Source organism: Mirounga leonina, unplaced genomic scaffold, assembly GCF_011800145.1.
Source record: "Mirounga leonina isolate KUSES-001 unplaced genomic scaffold, KU_Mleo_1.0 Mir_165, whole genome shotgun sequence".
NCBI classification, from domain to species: Eukaryota; Metazoa; Chordata; class Mammalia; order Carnivora; family Phocidae; genus Mirounga; species Mirounga leonina.
The window spans coordinates 81,992,607-82,007,712 of record NW_023270415.1 but is presented as its reverse complement, the minus strand read 5'-3'; the positions used below and the strand labels follow the sequence as shown (position 1 = coordinate 82,007,712).

Sequence of the window (15,106 nt, the reverse complement as noted above, 5' to 3'; positions counted from 1 at the left end):
CTCCCGACTCAGCCCACCTCCCTCTCACCTTCCAGGACCAAGCAGGCCTCCAGGGCCGGCACAGCTCATAGGGGATGGGGAAGTGGGGGGGGGGGGGGGCCCTGCTGGTCTGGCTATCTGGCCTGGCACTTTAGGTGAAGTCCCCTTCACCCGTTGTTCCCTCTGCTTGGGACACCTCCCTCCCCCCATCCCCACCTTTCCCTCTAGGGGGTCTAAAAGGCCCTGCACAGTTTGAGCCCACTCCAAGCTTGGGCACCTTTCTGCGCGTGGGGAAACAGGCCAGGGTGGGACAACTATCCGCCCCGTCCTCAGGGCACTGGCCGCGGCTTTTGGGGACATCAGCCCTGCTGTGGTGAGGGTCCTGTTGCTCCCAGCCTAGGCTATGGCAGGGCTGGCCTTGGACGGGCAGCAGGGGTGTTGATGGTCTGTGTAGGGGCCCTTGCCCACAGCACCTGCAAGCAAGGGGGTTCCGCAGGGCGCGCGCTGGTGGCCCCTCCCCCCGCGGCGTAACTGCCTCGCGCCAGGGGGCAGTTCGAGCTCGTCTGGCTATTCTTTCTTTGCGGGGCACTCTGCTCTCCCTGCCCCCGGGCACCCAGAGTGGGTCCCAGGGCTCCTAGGCTCGGCGATCTCTGGGCGGGCTTAGGGCCTGACGGCCGGCGGAACCGCGGTGCCCAGCACCGCGCCGCCCCTAGCCCAGCTCGGCCCCGCGCCCCGCCGTCCTCCGGGGGTGCTCCCGGCGGAGGAAGGAGGCCGCTCCCGGCAAGCGGAGCCTTACGCAACCCGGAGGGCCGTGCGCGCCCGGACCGGTCGTGCGGGGGGCGGGCTCCGCTTCCGGGCTGGGGACGGGGGCGGGCGCGGGCAGGGCTGGGAGGGAGCGCAGCGCGAACAGACAGCGAGCGGCTCGGAGCCGACCCGCCAGGTGGGCCTTGCACCGGGACGTTCTCGGCCCCTCTCCTTCCCACCCCGCCTCGGCCGCGCTGCCCCCACAGCCCCGCCGCTTCCCGCGCTCCGGCCGCGGGCCCCGCCCCGCCGTCTGCGCAGGCCCCGCCCCGTCCCCGCGTCCCACAGGGCCTGGGCCCCAAGGTCGAGCAGCTGGGAGTGGGGCTTCCCTCACCCGCCCCCGGCCCCCGTGCGTCTTCGTGTTCAGAGAGCGGAGACCCACCAGCCCGCGGGCGGTCCACCTCCGAAAGGCCTGTTCTGGGCCGGGGGGGTTTCAGCCGCAGCCCGGGGCACTGGGAACCGGGTAACGAGGGCCATTAGGTCTGGCGCCCCCACCTACCCAGCTCTGGCCACCCCTCAGGCTGCCCTCTGAGCTGGGTCTGCAGCTCCCGCTCTGCCCAGGACCCCTTCTGGACCTGGAACCCCCCCATCCTCTCCCCATCCCAGCTCTGCCCAAGGCTGCCAAGCCGTGGACGACCCCCAGGCCTGTGGCCTGATCTGCCGTCTCTGTCCAGTTCTCCCAGGACTACCTGCCGAAGAGTCGCGGCTGGACCCCAGCCCTATCATCATGGGCGGCCCCGAGGGGCGTTTCCATTTTGCCATCGACCGCGGAGGCACCTTCACAGATGTCTTTGCCCAGTGCCCCGGGGGGCACGTGAGGGTCTTGAAGCTGCTCTCAGAGGACCCTGCCAACTATGTAGACGCACCGACTGAGGGCATCCGCCGCATTCTGGAGCAGGTGGCCGAGGCAGAGTGGCGGTGTGGGGTGGGATGTGGGAACCAGAGGCCGGACTGACACTAACCATGTGGTTCCCAGGAGGGGGGCATGCTGTTGCCCCGGGACCGGCCGCTGGACACTAGTCGCATTGCCAGCATCCGCATGGGCACCACAGTGGCCACCAACGCGTTGCTGGAGCGGCGGGGGGAGCGGGTGGCCCTGCTGGTGACACGTGGCTTCCGAGACCTGCTGCACGTGGGCACCCAGGCCCGAGAGGACCTCTTTGATCTGGTGAGCTCACCCACTCCAGCTGATGCTGGGTCCAGCAGCTCATGGCCCCTCGGGGAGGGCAGTCCTTGGAAGGGTCAGTGCCGGCCCAAGGCCACCCGCTGACAGGCAGAGAGGAGGGAGGCTCCAGCACTCCTAGCAGGTGCTGTGTCCCCCAAGCCCTCAGAGTACTCACACTCCTGTTCCTGTCTGCCACCATGCCCTGTCCTGGATTCTGGGTGTGGCGCGACCCAGGACGAACTGCTCAGGGTGAGGGATGGGAGCCCCCCCACCCCCTGCCCCGCGCCCACCCTCCCACTCCCCGCCCCCCACCTCCCCTGCTGGATTCCCAGAGGGAGCTGCCCTTGTGGGGGTGGGGCAGTTGGCTACACTCAGGTGCTTCGGGGCAGAGAGCCGCCCCCTGGGTGGGCCTTGCTGGGGCCGCCCTGTCTGACCGCGTCTCCTGGGCCTGTTGGCTGGCCTGTTGGGACACATCCCCTCGCCCGCGCTGCCCACCCGCGCGGGACCCCAGCAAGGCCCCTCAGGCCTGGGCTTCCTCTGAGCCTCTGCCTGCCCCCAGGCTGTGCACATGCCTGAGGTACTGTACGAAGAGGTGCTGGAGGTGGACGAGCGCGTGGTGCTGTATCGTGGGGAGCTGGGCGCGGGGACGCCTGTCAGAGGTGCGATGCCTCGCGTGTTGGGGGGTGGGAGTAGCAGGCCCTCCCAGGCCTTTGACGGGGTGGTGACAGGCTTCCTGGCAGGCCGCACAGGGGACCTGCTGGAGGTGCAACAGCCCGTGGACCTCGGGGGTCTGCGTGGGAAGCTGGAGGGGCTCCTGTCCCGAGGCATCCGCAGCCTGGCCGTGGTGCTCATGCACTCCTACACGTGAGTGCGGGCTGGCCAGGGGCCCTGGGGGGCGGGCAGGAGGCTGTGGGCAGGAGGCAGAGTACCACTGGGTCGTTGTAACAGGTGGGCCCAGCATGAGCAGCAGGTGGGCGCACTGGCCCAGGAGCTGGGCTTCACACACGTATCACTGTCCTCGGAGGCCATGCCCATGGTGCGCATCGTGCCTCGGGGGCACACGGCCTGTGCCGACGCCTACCTGACGCCCACCATACAGCGTTATGTGCAGGGTTTCCGCCGTGGCTTCCAGGGCCAGCTCAAGGTGAGGCCCCCCCGCCTGCCTTCTCCCAGCCACCCCCACCCTGTGCCGGCCAGCCCCTCACTGACCACCTGCTTGCCCCCAGGACGTGCAGGTGCTGTTCATGCGCTCTGATGGTGGCCTGGCACCCATGGATTCCTTCAGCGGCTCCCGCGCTGTGTTGTCTGGACCTGCTGGGGGTGTGGTTGGCTACTCAGCCACCACCTACCGGGTGGAAGGCGGCCAGCCTGTCATTGGCTTTGACATGGGAGGTATGAAGGCTGAAGGGTGGGGTCAGGAGGAGTCTCTGCTGCAGGGCCAGGCAGTGCCAGGCATCGAGGTCTGTGAGTGGACTCCTCATACCCCTTGCCCCCACCAGGCACATCCACCGACGTGAGCCGCTATGCTGGGGAGTTTGAGCATGTCTTTGAGGCCCGCACAGCTGGGGTCACCCTCCAGGCCCCCCAGCTGGACATCAACACAGTGGCAGCTGGTGGGGGCTCCCGCCTCTTCTTCAGGTCAGCCCCTGCACCTGGGCTGGGGCCCCCTAGCCCTGCCTCCCAACGCACCTCTAAGTCCAGTCCTCCCTCTCCCAGGTCCGGCCTCTTTGTGGTGGGGCCAGAGTCTGCAGGAGCCCATCCTGGCCCTGCCTGCTACCGCAAAGGTAAGAGGTGGTATCTGCCCCACCGGGCTCCTTCCCGTGCTGCCCAGGCCCACCCCACCCCTGAGGTCCAGTCCTGGACCCCATCTCCATCCCCCAACCCCCACCCCTTGCACACCTCCCAGGGGGTCCCGTGACAGTGACGGATGCTAATCTGGTTCTGGGTCGCCTACTGCCTGCCTCCTTCCCCTGCATTTTTGGGCCGGGAGAGGACCAGCCACTGTCCCCTGAGGCCTCCCGAAAGGCCCTGGAGGCTGTGGCTACTGAGGTCAACAGCTTCCTGACCAATGGGCCTTGCCCGGCCTCCCTGCTGAGCCTGGAGGAGGTAGCCATGGGGTTCGTGCGCGTGGCCAACGAGGCCATGTGCCGGCCCATCCGCGCACTCACGCAGGTACGCCCGCCCTGCCCTCCAGCCCTGCTCCCCACTCCCACGCCTCCCACTCAGGCCACCCCGTCGGGGGAGGGGTGGGCGGCCAGACAGCGTAGGGTCCGCCACTGACCCCCTTCTGGCTTCCCAGGCACGAGGCCATGACCCCTCAGCCCACGTTCTGGCGTGCTTTGGGGGGGCTGGTGGGCAGCATGCTTGTGCCATCGCCCGGGCCCTGGGCATGGACACTGTGCACATTCACAGGTATGCGTGGGAGTGGCCCGTGTGTCCTAGGCTGGGGGGCTGGCTTCAGGAGGCAGCCCCACACTGCTGAGGCCCCTGTCCCCTAGGCACAGCGGGCTGTTGTCGGCACTGGGACTGGCCCTGGCAGACGTGGTGCACGAGGCGCAGGAGCCGTGCTCCTTGCCTTATACGCCTGAGACCTTTGTGCAGCTGGACCAGAGGCTGAGCCGCCTGGAGGAACAGTGTGTGGACGCCCTGCGGGCCCAGGGCTTTCCCAGGTGGGGCTCAAGGGGCTGGGGTGGGCTTGGCCAGGCAGGGGTCTTGCAGCATCCCAGCCACCCCCTGGTTGGATTTACCGCCTGATTTCCCAGATGGTGCTGGGGCCCCATGGAGGGCTGGGCTCCTGCGTGCTGGGGGAGGCAGGACGGAGGTCCTCTCGGGGGCCCTGTGTGAGTCCCCTCCTGCCTCACCACCACAGGCCCCAGATCAGCACCGAGAGCTTCCTGCATCTACGCTACCAGGGCACCGACTGTGCCCTGATGGTGTCTGCCCACCAGCACCCAGCCACTGCCCGCTCGCCCCGGGCCGGTGATTTCGGGGCCGCCTTTGTGGAGAGGTACGCAAACGCTGGGTCCGGGAGCGCTGGCGGGGGCCTGCTAGCCTGGCCACCTTGCCCTGAGAGTTCTCTCGGGGCTGGTGGACGTACAGGTACATGAGGGAGTTTGGCTTCGTCATCCCTGAGCGGCCAGTGGTGGTGGACGACGTGCGTGTGAGGGGCACTGGCCGCAGTGGCCTTTGCCTTGAGGATGTCCCCAAAGCTCAGACTGGGCCTCCCCGGGTAGACAAGGTGGGTGGCTCTGCCTCTGCCTGCCCACCCACACCCACAGGGACATGGGGACAGGTGTGGATGGGGAGACCCAGGGAGGGAGCTGGACCCAGGAACCTCACTCATCCCGCACCCTCCTCAGATGACCCAGTGCTACTTTGAGGGGGGGTACCAGGAAACCCCCGTATACCTGTTGGGAGAGCTGGGCTACGGGCACAAGCTTCTGGGGCCCTGCCTCATCATTGACAGCAACAGGTGGGCTGAGGCCTGGCTAGGGTGGGGCCCTGGGGGTGAGGGCTGGGGCCACAGCTGCCAGGGCCCGGGTGAGCTCGGGGTCCTGGCGGAGGGTTCTCTGGCCCAAGGCTACAGGAATATGAAGGCCTCTGGGGTCCCCTTATGGTTGGTGCGTCCCCCAGCCTGGGGATGTGGGGTCCCTATTTGGGATGAGGGGTCTGGCTTGGCTCCTCCAGCCTCTCGTGCCCCTGCCCTCAGCACCATCCTGGTGGAACCAGGCTGCCAGGCAGCGGTGACTGAGACGGGGGACATCCGCATCTCTGTGGGGGCTGAGGCCCCAAGCACGGTGGGTGCCCAGCTGGACCCCATCCACCTGTCCATCTTCTCGCACCGCTTCATGAGTATTGCTGGTGAGTGGCTGCCACCGTCCCCCAGCGACTCTGCCCCTCCGTGGGGGGGGTGTGGGAGTGTGCGTACTAGGCAGACGAAGGTGCAGGCCGTGTGGCCGGCGGGAGTGTGCAGAGAGAGGCGGAGTGTGACTCGGGGAAGGGTGGGCAGTGTGGCCCTGGTGCTGGGATGGCTGGCCGCCATACACCAGCGGGCCTTGCGCGGTGCGAGTACCTACCTCCCACCGGCGGCCATGGGACCTGTGGACAGGAAACAGGCTCAGCACAGTGAACCCATCTGTGCAGGGTCAGGCTGGGGGCTTGCTGGGGGCCCTGAATCCTGTGCCTCAGCACCAACTTCTTACTGTGCTGGGCAAGCTGGAGGGTTGATGTGGGGTTCCAGGTTCTTGGTGAGGCTCCAGGCAGGGATGGAGAGGAAGGGGGTGCCCCTCACACAGGCAAGGCATGGCCTGGCTGTGGCCTCACCTTGTGTAGGTGAGCCCCCACCACCCTTGGGGCCTTGAAGGTCCTGCCTCTTCCTATTCTACATAATCTAGGGCTGTGCTGTGGGTGGGGTGGGGCCAGCGGGCGCCTGGTCACTCTGTGCCCCCAGAGCAGATGGGCCGCATCCTGCAGCGCACAGCCATCTCCACCAACATCAAGGAGCGTCTGGACTTCTCCTGTGCCCTCTTCGGGCCGGATGGGGGGCTGGTATCCAATGCCCCCCACATCCCTGTGCACCTGGGCGCCATGCAGGAGACCGTGCAGTTCCAGGTTTGGCGGGTCCCCTCTCTGCTTTCCCTACCCCACCCCTCACCTCCGCCCCTTCCAACTCGGGACTGTCTCCTGGCTTCAGATCCAGCAGTTGGGGGCTGACCTCCACCCTGGCGACGTGCTGCTGAGCAACCACCCCAGTGCTGGGGGCAGCCACCTGCCGGACCTGACGGTCATCACACCGGTGAGGACCTCTGCCTGGGTGTCTCTGGGGGGCAAGGGCGGCTGACCCAGTTGACGGTTGCTCTCCACTGCCAGGTGTTTTGGCCGGGTCAGACTCGGCCTGTGTTCTACGTGGCTAGCCGTGGGCATCATGCAGACATTGGGGGCATCACACCAGGCTCCATGCCCCCCCACTCCACCACACTGCAGCAGGAGGGTGCTGTCTTTCTGTCTTTCAAACTGGTCCAGGGGGGAGTCTTCCAGGAGGAGGGTGAGTGGGGGTGGGGTTGGGGCAATGGTGGGGGGGAGGATTTGGTGGGCTGGCATACATGGCTGCCCCTTACAGCCAGGCTGGGGCAGGGGCTACACTGGGACACAGCCTACTGGCCCAGGCCTGCCTAGAGCCTGGGGCAGCCAGGCAGCGACCCCACAGTGGTTGCAGATCATCTCTCAGCCATGACCAGAGGAGCGGAGGCAAACTCTGCCTGGGTCCAGGAAGGCCTCAGTGATTTTGGGGGCGGGAGCTGGCCAGGACACCCATGGCACTGGGCACAGGAGGGAGAGGAGACTGTTGCAAGGTAGGCCATTGCTCATGGTGCTTACAGTCTGAGCTGTGTCTGCCCTGGGTCTGAGGGCTGCAGAGAAGCAGTGAGGACAGGGGCCAGGCCCTGCAGGCCCTTTCTTGGGCCTGGGTCTGAGTCATTGGGTAGTGGGGTGGCCATGAAGGGCTTAAGTGGGCCTGCACTGGTCTGCCTACACACCATGAGAGCCCTCAGCCTACGTGCAGAGTGGATGTGGGGGTTGGAGGGCGGCCCAGAGGCCAGGCTGAGTGGGGTGGGGGACAGCCACGGTTGCCCTGGATGATGCTGGCCCTCGAGCTGGGCAGCGGAAGTGGGGGTAGGGACAACTGGCTTGGAGATCAAGGTTGGCATTTGGTGGGATTTGGGGGTGGGGGTGGGGAGTCAAGTTTGGACAGCTAGAGGATAGGGGGAGGCTCTGGCGGGCACAGCGCAGCTGCAGGGAAGTTGGGGCAGAAGTTGCAGCGTGGTCCAGGACATGGGCAGCGGAGAATTCAGAGCTCATGTGAGAGTGCAGGGGCCCTGGAGCCCAGGGGGCATCCCAGAGTGAGGGTGGCGGTGGGCAGGGTGGAGGGTGGGGTAATAGAGCCTCAGGCTGCTTTCACACAAACAGAGTGACCCAGGCCTGGCCGCTCCCTTGGTCAGGGTGGGGGAGCAGGGGGCAAGGGGCAGGGATCACGGGAGGGACATGTGCAGGCACGAGACAGAGGACACAGTGGCCAGGGAGCCTGAGAGCCTACTGTGACTGCTCAGAGAGAGGTCATCTCTTGGTCAGAGAGGAGAGAGGCTTTCCCTCAGCCTCTGGGGCTCCCCAGGGGACATAGGGGCCTAGGTCAGATTTGTTTGGGGGTGGGGCAGGAGGTACAGAGGGCCAGCTGATGCTCTTTCACAGTGGTTGACAGAGGGCCCCTGGGGCAGTGTGACTGGGGGAGGGTCAAGGGAAGTCGCTTTTCTCCTCTGAGGGGGAGGGAAGCCCAGAAAGGGCAGGAGGGAGTGGGGCAGGTGGTGGGGAGGTAGGGCAGGAGGAATTAAAGGTGGAAGCAGAGTTTGCTGAGGGAAGAACCCCCTGCCTGCCCCGGGGAACCCCCAGCTCCTGTGAGGTCACAGGCAAAGCTCCCTGTCCTAGTCTAGGGTGCCCGGGGGGGCTGGAGTGTGGGAAGAAGGTTGAGCAGATGGGAGGAGGCTGGGGGTTTTGGGGGTGCTGGGGAGCCAGTGAAGGGCCAACATGGGGTGCCCCACACAGCGCCCAGCAGGGGTGAAGTAGGTGTGGAGCAGGGGGCCAGGCAGCCCCAGGAGTTCAGGGGCGGCTCAGTGGTGACCTCCTCCATCCAGCGGTGACTGAGGCCCTGCGGGCTCCAAGCAAGATTCCCGGCTGTAGCGGAACTCGGAACCTGCACGACAACCTTTCGGACCTCCGTGCGCAAGTGGCAGCCAACCAGAAGGGCATCCAGCTGGTGGGAGAACTCATTGGGCAGTATGGCCTGGATGTGGTGCAGGCCTACATGGGCCATATTCAGGTGGGCCGAGGGGCAGCAACCGGGGGGCAGCTCTGTGCGCGCCCCCAGGCAGCTGGATGGGTAGGTGGGGAGCACCCGCACCACCTGGAAGGCGGCCTGGCTGCCGGATGAACATACTATGTGCTAGGCAAACGCTGAGCTGGCCGTGCGGGACATGCTGCGGGCCTTTGGAACCTCCCGGCAGGCCCGAGGCCTGCCCCTGGAGGTGTCAGCTGAGGACCACATGGACGACGGCTCCCCCATCCGACTCCGCGTGCAGATCAACCTGAGTCAGGTGTGGCCGGCACAGCGGCAGGGCCGAGGGCATCGGAGGCGTGGCCGCCTGGCTGCTGCTGACCTCTCCCCTCCCCTCTCCCCCACGGACAGGGCAGCGCAGTATTTGACTTCAGCGGCACCGGGCCTGAGGTGTTTGGCAACCTGAACGCGCCGCGGGCCATCACGCTGTCCGCCCTCATCTACTGCCTCCGCTGTCTGGTGGGCCGCGACATCCCGCTCAACCAGGTGCGCAGGAGCGCGCGGCCCGAATGATCCTGGGGGCGCGGTCAGCCCAACAACGGACTGATCCTGGGGGTGCTGGTGGGAGGGGCACGTATGTTCCCCAACTGCCCTGAGAGCTGGCCCCTCCCCCACAGGGCTGCCTGGCGCCCGTGCGCGTGGTGATCCCTAGAGGCTCCATCCTGGACCCGTCCCCTGAAGCGGCCGTGGTGGGCGGCAACGTGCTCACGTCACAGCGCGTGGTGGACGTCATCCTAGGGGCCTTCGGGGCCTGCGCCGCCTCGCAGGTGCGGCGGGTGGGTGGGCACGCTCGGGCCTGTCGGGGGGGATTACCCTCCAGCCCAGCGCAAATGCCTCTTGCCCCTGCCAGGGCTGCATGAACAATGTGACCCTGGGCAATGCCCACATGGGCTACTACGAGACGGTGGCCGGCGGCGCGGGCGCGGGCCCCGGCTGGCACGGGCGCAGCGGCGTGCACAGCCACATGACCAACACGCGCATCACCGACCCGGAGATCCTGGAGAGCAGGTGAGCAGCGGGGGCGGCACGGGGGGCCCGGAGCCCGGGCGGGCCGCACTGAGTCCCTGGCCCGCGCAGGTACCCAGTCATCGTGCGCCGCTTCGAGCTGAGGCTGGGGTCTGGGGGCCGCGGCCGCTTCCGGGGCGGCGATGGCGTCGTCCGCGAGCTGCTCTTCCGCGAGGAGGCGCTGCTGTCCGTGCTGACCGAGCGCCGCGCCTTCCAGCCCTACGGCCTCCACGGTGAGCAGCCCCGCTCCCCTGCCCCCGCTCCCCTGCCCCCGCCCCCCCGCCCCCTCCGGCCGGTGTCCTCCTGTCTCCCCGCCAACCTCTTTCCTTTCTCTCCCTTCCTGGCTCCTGGGCTCGCCTCACCTGGCCTCTTCCCGCAGGGGGCGAGCCCGGCGCCCGTGGCCTAAACCTGCTGATCCGCAAGGATGGCCGGACGGTGAATCTGGGGGGGAAGACGTCGGTGCCCGTGTACCCCGGGGTAAGGACTGAGCCCCATCCTTTCCCATTCCCGCCCGCCCCCCATTGATCCGCATTCCACAAAGGGTGAGCAGAGTTGCAAAGATAACGAGAGACTGAATTTAATTTGGTTTCTTACGGGAAGAGGGCGCGCAGTGGGCCTCCGTGGTCCAGGCTGGCCGCTCTGGAAGGGGGGGTGGGGGGCCGCAGCGGGAGGCAGCTGGCGGGGAGGGCATGCCCGCGCTGAGCCTACCCTTCTGTTCCACAGGACGTGTTCTGCCTCCACACACCAGGCGGCGGGGGCTATGGGGACCCGGATGACCCCGCCCCGCAGCCGCCGGGGTCGCCCCAGCAGCTCCCAGCCTTCCCTGAGCGCGGCAGCGTCTATGAGTACCGCAGAGCCCAGGAGGCAGTGTGAGGGAGGGTCCCCACAATAAACAGCTCTGAAGTCGCCCCGTCCCCGCGGCAACTGGCCAGGCTCACGCTCTGCGTCCGTGTCCGTCTTTCCACCCGGCCTGCGTGCGTGCGTGCGTCAGGAGGGCGCGGACACTCGGAGCCGAAGTCCCACGGCCAGGTGGTCTGTGAGCCCCGCCAGGGCGGTGCTGAAGGTCACCTGCTCCACCTCCTGGGGGAGGGAGTCAGGTTGAGGTGTCGCCTCAGTCCCGGCCGGCCCAGCGCCCGGAGTTCTGGCACTTACTGGGCTCAGCGGGCCTCCGGCCACTCCCCGGTACATGACGTAGTCTACGCGCCGGCCCCGCCAGGGTTTAGCCCGCGGGCCTCTGCCGGGAGGGCCTGCCAGGTAGCGGTGGCGCCCTTCCTCCTGCTCCAGGGCCCTGAGGACGGGCGGTGTCACCATGGCCAGGGCTCCCCTCCGTCCTGGGCGGTGCCTGACCCCCAGGTCGCCACTCACCTCCGCAGCATCTCTGGGGAGCAGGCCACCGAGTGGTGCAGAGTGGAGGTGTTCAGCATCGTGCCTGGGGAAGGGCGGGGAGGGCGGTCATCAGGAAGCCGAGGCCCCGGAGCCCTCCCTAGGACCGCTCCCCGCCCGGGCGCCGTACCCAGGGCCCAGGGCTGCTCCCGGCGAGTGCCCAGCCGGCAGGGATCCCAGAAGTGGCTGAAGAGCTCGTGCTCCTGCTCCTTTGCGTGGTCTGCGAGAAGAGGCCGGCGCTCGGTGGGAGGGGCCAGGCCGCCCGGCCCCGCCCCTCCGCAGCCTCCCCCTCACCTGAAGAGCAGTTGTCGAAGTTTAGGTCACCCAGAAGCACGCTGAAGGCCACGGCCTCGCCACTCTGGCGGCTCTCGGCTTCAAACTGCTCCATCCAGTCCAGCAGAAGCGTCAGCTGTTTGCAGCGCAAGGGCCCGTCCCCTGCAGGGGTGGGAGGAGGAAGGCTGAGCCCAGATGCGCACCCCACCGCCCCCTCCGCCGCGCCCTGATCTGTGAGCCCACCAGGGCGCTCCACCCGGCGCGCGGTGCTTGGGGCAGTGAACAAACGCGGGGGGGGGCGGGGGGCGGAGATGCAGAAGAGGGTTGGGACCCGTCGCCGCCAGGATGAGAGAAGCGAGACTGCCTGCCCATGTGCTGACCATCCCGTCCGCTAGGCTCACCACTCGGCGCATGCAAGTGCGTACAGTGCAGGAAGCCCACGATGCGGCGCCCGTCCAGGATGCCCACCTGCGCCTGCAACATCGTGGACGGCCCCAGCAACCCTCGCCGTTTCGACCCCACGCCCAGCCCTCTCTCAGGCCAGGGAGCGCCGCGGCCGGTGGGCCTGTACCTGTGCGGAAAGCAGTCCCTTGGAGGCCAGCGCATCCTCGCGACGTGCGTGGGGGAAGGATCGGAAGGCTGCGCGCAGCAGCGGATAACGTGAGGCCAGCAGCAGCCCGCTGCCGAGCAGCTTGAGGTGCGGCCCGGGCTGCAGGCCAAAGGAGCCCACGTCGTACAGCACCGGGCCCAGATTGGGCTCCAGGCGGCTGACGAGGCGGTGCGCCGCGCGCAGGTCGAACACCTCCTGCAGGCACGCGAAGTCCAGACCTGCCGGCACCGCGGCTGTCAGCACCCCCCCGGGCGGCCCCGGCCCCGGCGGACTGCAGCCCGTGGTCCCATAGCCCGAGGGCCGCAGGCCGGCGAGCAGCGCGTCGCCTATAGCCTCCGCCCGCCGCTGGCTGTGCCGCAGGTTGTTGAAGCGTGCTAGCCCGTCGGGGAGCAGGCACAGGTTGGCGCTGAGGAAGCCAAAGCAGCGCGCGGGCTCAGCTGGGGGGCGCCAGGGCGCTGGGGGCGCCCAGTGCTGCGGCGGGGGCCGGTAGCAGAAGGGGCGGCGCCAAGCCTGCAGGAGCAGCCAGAGCAGCAGGCCCGGCAGCGCCAGGGGCAGGCCGACCAGGAGCAGCAGCGGCAGCGTCGCCGCGGCGCCCACGGCTGAGGTCAGCGCGCTCTGGCAGCTCGGGCGCACCGCCGGCGCCCAGCAGCCCAGCAGCTGGTCCAGGGCCCAGTAAGCCGGGAAGAGCAGGCCTCGCGCCAGGCGGTGGAGGGCGTGCAGGACAGGGTGCGGGAAAGGAGACGGCCGTAGGGCACCCGGCGTTGGGGGCCAGTCGGGAGTGGATTGCATGGCGGGGCGCTTCTTGGCCTCGGGACGCCCCTGCGACTCAATCGCTGCCAGCTTGCGAATCGATTCGTCGGTGCGTCCGCGGGAGCTGCCGGGGAGTCGCGGGTCAAGGCTACGTGGCGCAAGCTGTGCGCGGAGCCGGGAAGGTGCTCCGGGACAGTGGGGGCGCAGGCGCAGGCGGAAACCAGCGCGCCCGGCAAGCCGCGCTCTCCCCACGCGCGCGGAGTCTTCGGTGGCCGTTGGAGAGAACAAAAGGGAAAGCGAAAGGGACCCTGGTTTCGCAGCCACGCCTCAGATCCTCCTCGCCCGGCCCCGCCCTCCCCTGAAGGACGCCGGGAGAACCCCCAGACCTGCCCCACGGGAGCATGGACTGGGGTGCAGCTTGCACCGAGTGGAGAACGGTACTTTTTAGCGCCGGCCGGCTGGTGAAGGGAGTGCGGTGCATGCTGCGTCCAGCTCCCTCCCTTCTCCCCGCAAGCCCGCGCAGAATTGCGAGGGCCCTCCTGTTGCCCCGACTGCAGGGTCTACCCCACCCCCACCCGTCTGCCTGGGTTGCAGTGTCCAGCAACTGAGTTCAAAGACACATTCCCCAGAGGAGGGACGGACTCTGAGCGGCCTAACAAGCCACCCACTGAGCGCCCCGCAGAGCTTCCCCCAGAGGCCTGTCCCCCCCGTGGTGAGGGCTCTGTGACCCTACCCCAAGGAGCTTCCAATCTGGGGGTAAGGGACTGTTGGTTGGGCTTTGTGCCGCCGCTCCCTCCCCTCCCCCTCCCCCGCACGTGAGCCACATGGAAACCAGCTCCCCATCCCGGGAGCCCTCTCGCACCTGCTCCGTTGGTTCCCAGGACCGTGCTGCCTCGCGCTCCTTGGGGTGCTGCCTGGGTCCCCACCTTTCTGATCTGAGCTGTGAACCAGACCCCAAAGCTCTCCTGGTTGGCTCTTAAATTGCCCTGTAGTTTGAGTCAGGGCTGCCATTAGCCTTACTGGCAGGGCGGGGGAGGGGTTTCTGGCCCCCCACCTCCCAATTCTCCAGGAATCCCTGATCCCTTGAGAAACCAAGATCTGGTGCTGGCTGTGTTCCCTGTTCCTGGTGTGTCTTGATGCTGGGCCTTCTCAGCAGACAGAGCTACATTTCTATCTATAGATCTCTACATATCTATAGGAGAGTCCTTCCCTGCCTTTCCCAGGGGTCTGGCTGGATCCCTTGAAGTAGCAGGCCTGGGAGTGGGGAGGGCAGAGAGGCAGGGAGCTCCTGGGCACACCCCACAACCCTCTCCTTCCTGCATTCCTCGCCGGTTGCTGATAGGATTCCTCTGTTCCCTCAGAGTCCTCTGGCTGGTGCGCACTGGTGCTCCAGGAGCCTCCTCTGCTGGGCTCATCGTTCCCACCTCCTCAGCCCACCCTCTGCCTCCCATTGCAGCTCCAGCCTCCTTCCCTTCCTCAGGCAGGTCCTCTCCTGTTCCCCTTGTGGGCCAGAGGCCACTCTGTGGGCTGCCCCCCACTGCCCTTCTCTTGTTTAGCACACACACCCTCGCAAGGACAAGCATCCTGCCTACATTGCCTCGTTTCCTGCACTGTCCACAGGCCCGTCCCATCTGTCTACAGGTTCCCCCTCCCGGTGTCCCGGTGTCCCCGTGTCCCGGTGTCCCGTCTGACAGCCCCTACCCCCACCCCACCTCTTTCCCATCCTGCCTGTGCTCCGCCCCTGCAGCAGGTAGGTTCTGCCCTCTCCAGCTCAGCCTCAGAGCCCTGTGGAGCAGCTCTCTTCTTGCTGGGCCAGCAGTGCCTTAGGAATTGGCCCCATCTCCCTGGGCTGCCCCTTGGCTCAGGTTTGGGTGAGGCTACTTTCTCCTGGTTTCTTCCCTCCATCTAACATCCTCTTGCCCTCAGGGAGGGCTTTGGACTCTCTCCCTCTCCCACTCCCCTCCTCCCAGCCTAGTACAGAGGGAAGGATTCCCCCATCCACATCCTGTCTCCTTCCCACTTCTGCCTTCCACTCTGCACCCAGGCTTCAGCTCCGGGCACATCACTAATGCTGCTGGAACAGCACTTCCTGCTCTCCCCCCTCCAAGTCTCAGGGCTTCTGCTGCTCCCACTGCCAGGTGAGGGAAGCCTTGGGACCTTTGAACAGGACCCCCCTCGCCCCCACCCTTAGCCAAACAGCTGCCCAGCTTCGGTCTTGGGGCTCTCACCAAGGGCCCTGGGGTGGGCATGGAGCCCC

The 15,106-nt window shown here is 67.4% G+C and overlaps 2 protein-coding genes across 6 annotated transcripts; one reads left to right on the top strand and one right to left on the bottom strand.

Moving 5' to 3' along the window:
- Positions 1–844: 844 nt before the first annotated feature.
- Positions 845–10,718, top strand: OPLAH (5-oxoprolinase, ATP-hydrolysing). Of its 4 annotated transcripts, none has more exons than XM_035012134.1 (28): positions 845–919; positions 1,455–1,678; positions 1,757–1,948; positions 2,180–2,194; positions 2,505–2,604; positions 2,686–2,809; positions 2,894–3,089; positions 3,172–3,337; positions 3,445–3,583; positions 3,662–3,729; positions 3,852–4,117; positions 4,245–4,357; positions 4,444–4,614; positions 4,815–4,952; positions 5,045–5,183; positions 5,305–5,417; positions 5,655–5,806; positions 6,396–6,556; positions 6,639–6,740; positions 6,815–6,989; positions 8,629–8,813; positions 8,941–9,087; positions 9,180–9,314; positions 9,446–9,595; positions 9,679–9,836; positions 9,906–10,066; positions 10,213–10,310; positions 10,557–10,718. In XM_035012134.1, the coding sequence occupies exons 2-28, from the start codon at positions 1,508–1,510 to the stop codon at positions 10,704–10,706; spliced, it is 3,885 nt and encodes a 1,294-aa protein (XP_034868025.1). In that variant the 5' UTR covers positions 845–919; positions 1,455–1,507; the 3' UTR covers positions 10,707–10,718. The 4 variants fall into 4 exon arrangements, with proteins under 4 accessions (XP_034868025.1, XP_034868023.1, XP_034868026.1 ...); XM_035012132.1 differs by having other exon boundaries at positions 2,105–2,194; XM_035012133.1 differs by lacking the exon at positions 845–919 and adding an exon at positions 1,078–1,243 and having other exon boundaries at positions 2,105–2,194.
- On the bottom strand, positions 10,652–13,186 carry LOC118015296 (sphingomyelin phosphodiesterase 5-like). Of its 2 annotated transcripts, none has more exons than XM_035012138.1 (7): positions 12,061–13,186; positions 11,915–11,963; positions 11,511–11,651; positions 11,347–11,436; positions 11,199–11,262; positions 10,986–11,121; positions 10,652–10,913 (listed from the first exon to the last, which is right to left on the bottom strand). In XM_035012138.1, the coding sequence occupies exons 1-7, from the start codon at positions 12,886–12,888 to the stop codon at positions 10,821–10,823; spliced, it is 1,401 nt and encodes a 466-aa protein (XP_034868029.1). In that variant the 5' UTR covers positions 12,889–13,186; the 3' UTR covers positions 10,652–10,820. The 2 variants fall into 2 exon arrangements, with proteins under 2 accessions (XP_034868029.1, XP_034868028.1); XM_035012137.1 differs by having other exon boundaries at positions 11,891–11,963; positions 12,061–13,185.
- Between the last annotated feature and the right edge of the window lie 1,920 nt (positions 13,187–15,106).

Bases quoted from the DNA above. Each gene is read 5' to 3' on its own strand.
- OPLAH (XM_035012132.1), top strand. From the start codon at position 1,508: ATGGGCGGCCCCGAGGGGCGTTTCCATTTTGCCATCGACCGCGGAGGC. The intron at 3,730-3,851 runs GTAAGAGGTGGT...CACACCTCCCAG, and splicing joins CCCTGCCTGCTACCGCAAAG to GGGGTCCCGTGACAGTGACG. The intron at 4,358-4,443 runs GTATGCGTGGGA...CCTGTCCCCTAG, and splicing joins GACACTGTGCACATTCACAG to GCACAGCGGGCTGTTGTCGG.
- LOC118015296 (XM_035012137.1), bottom strand. From the start codon at position 12,888: ATGCAATCCACTCCCGACTGGCCCCCAACGCCGGGTGCCCTACGGCCG. The intron at 11,964-12,060 runs GTACAGGCCCAC...ACGATGTTGCAG, and splicing joins AGGGACTGCTTTCCGCACAG to GCGCAGGTGGGCATCCTGGA. The intron at 11,122-11,198 runs GTGAGTGGCGAC...GCCCGTCCTCAG, and splicing joins TCCCCAGAGATGCTGCGGAG to GGCCCTGGAGCAGGAGGAAG.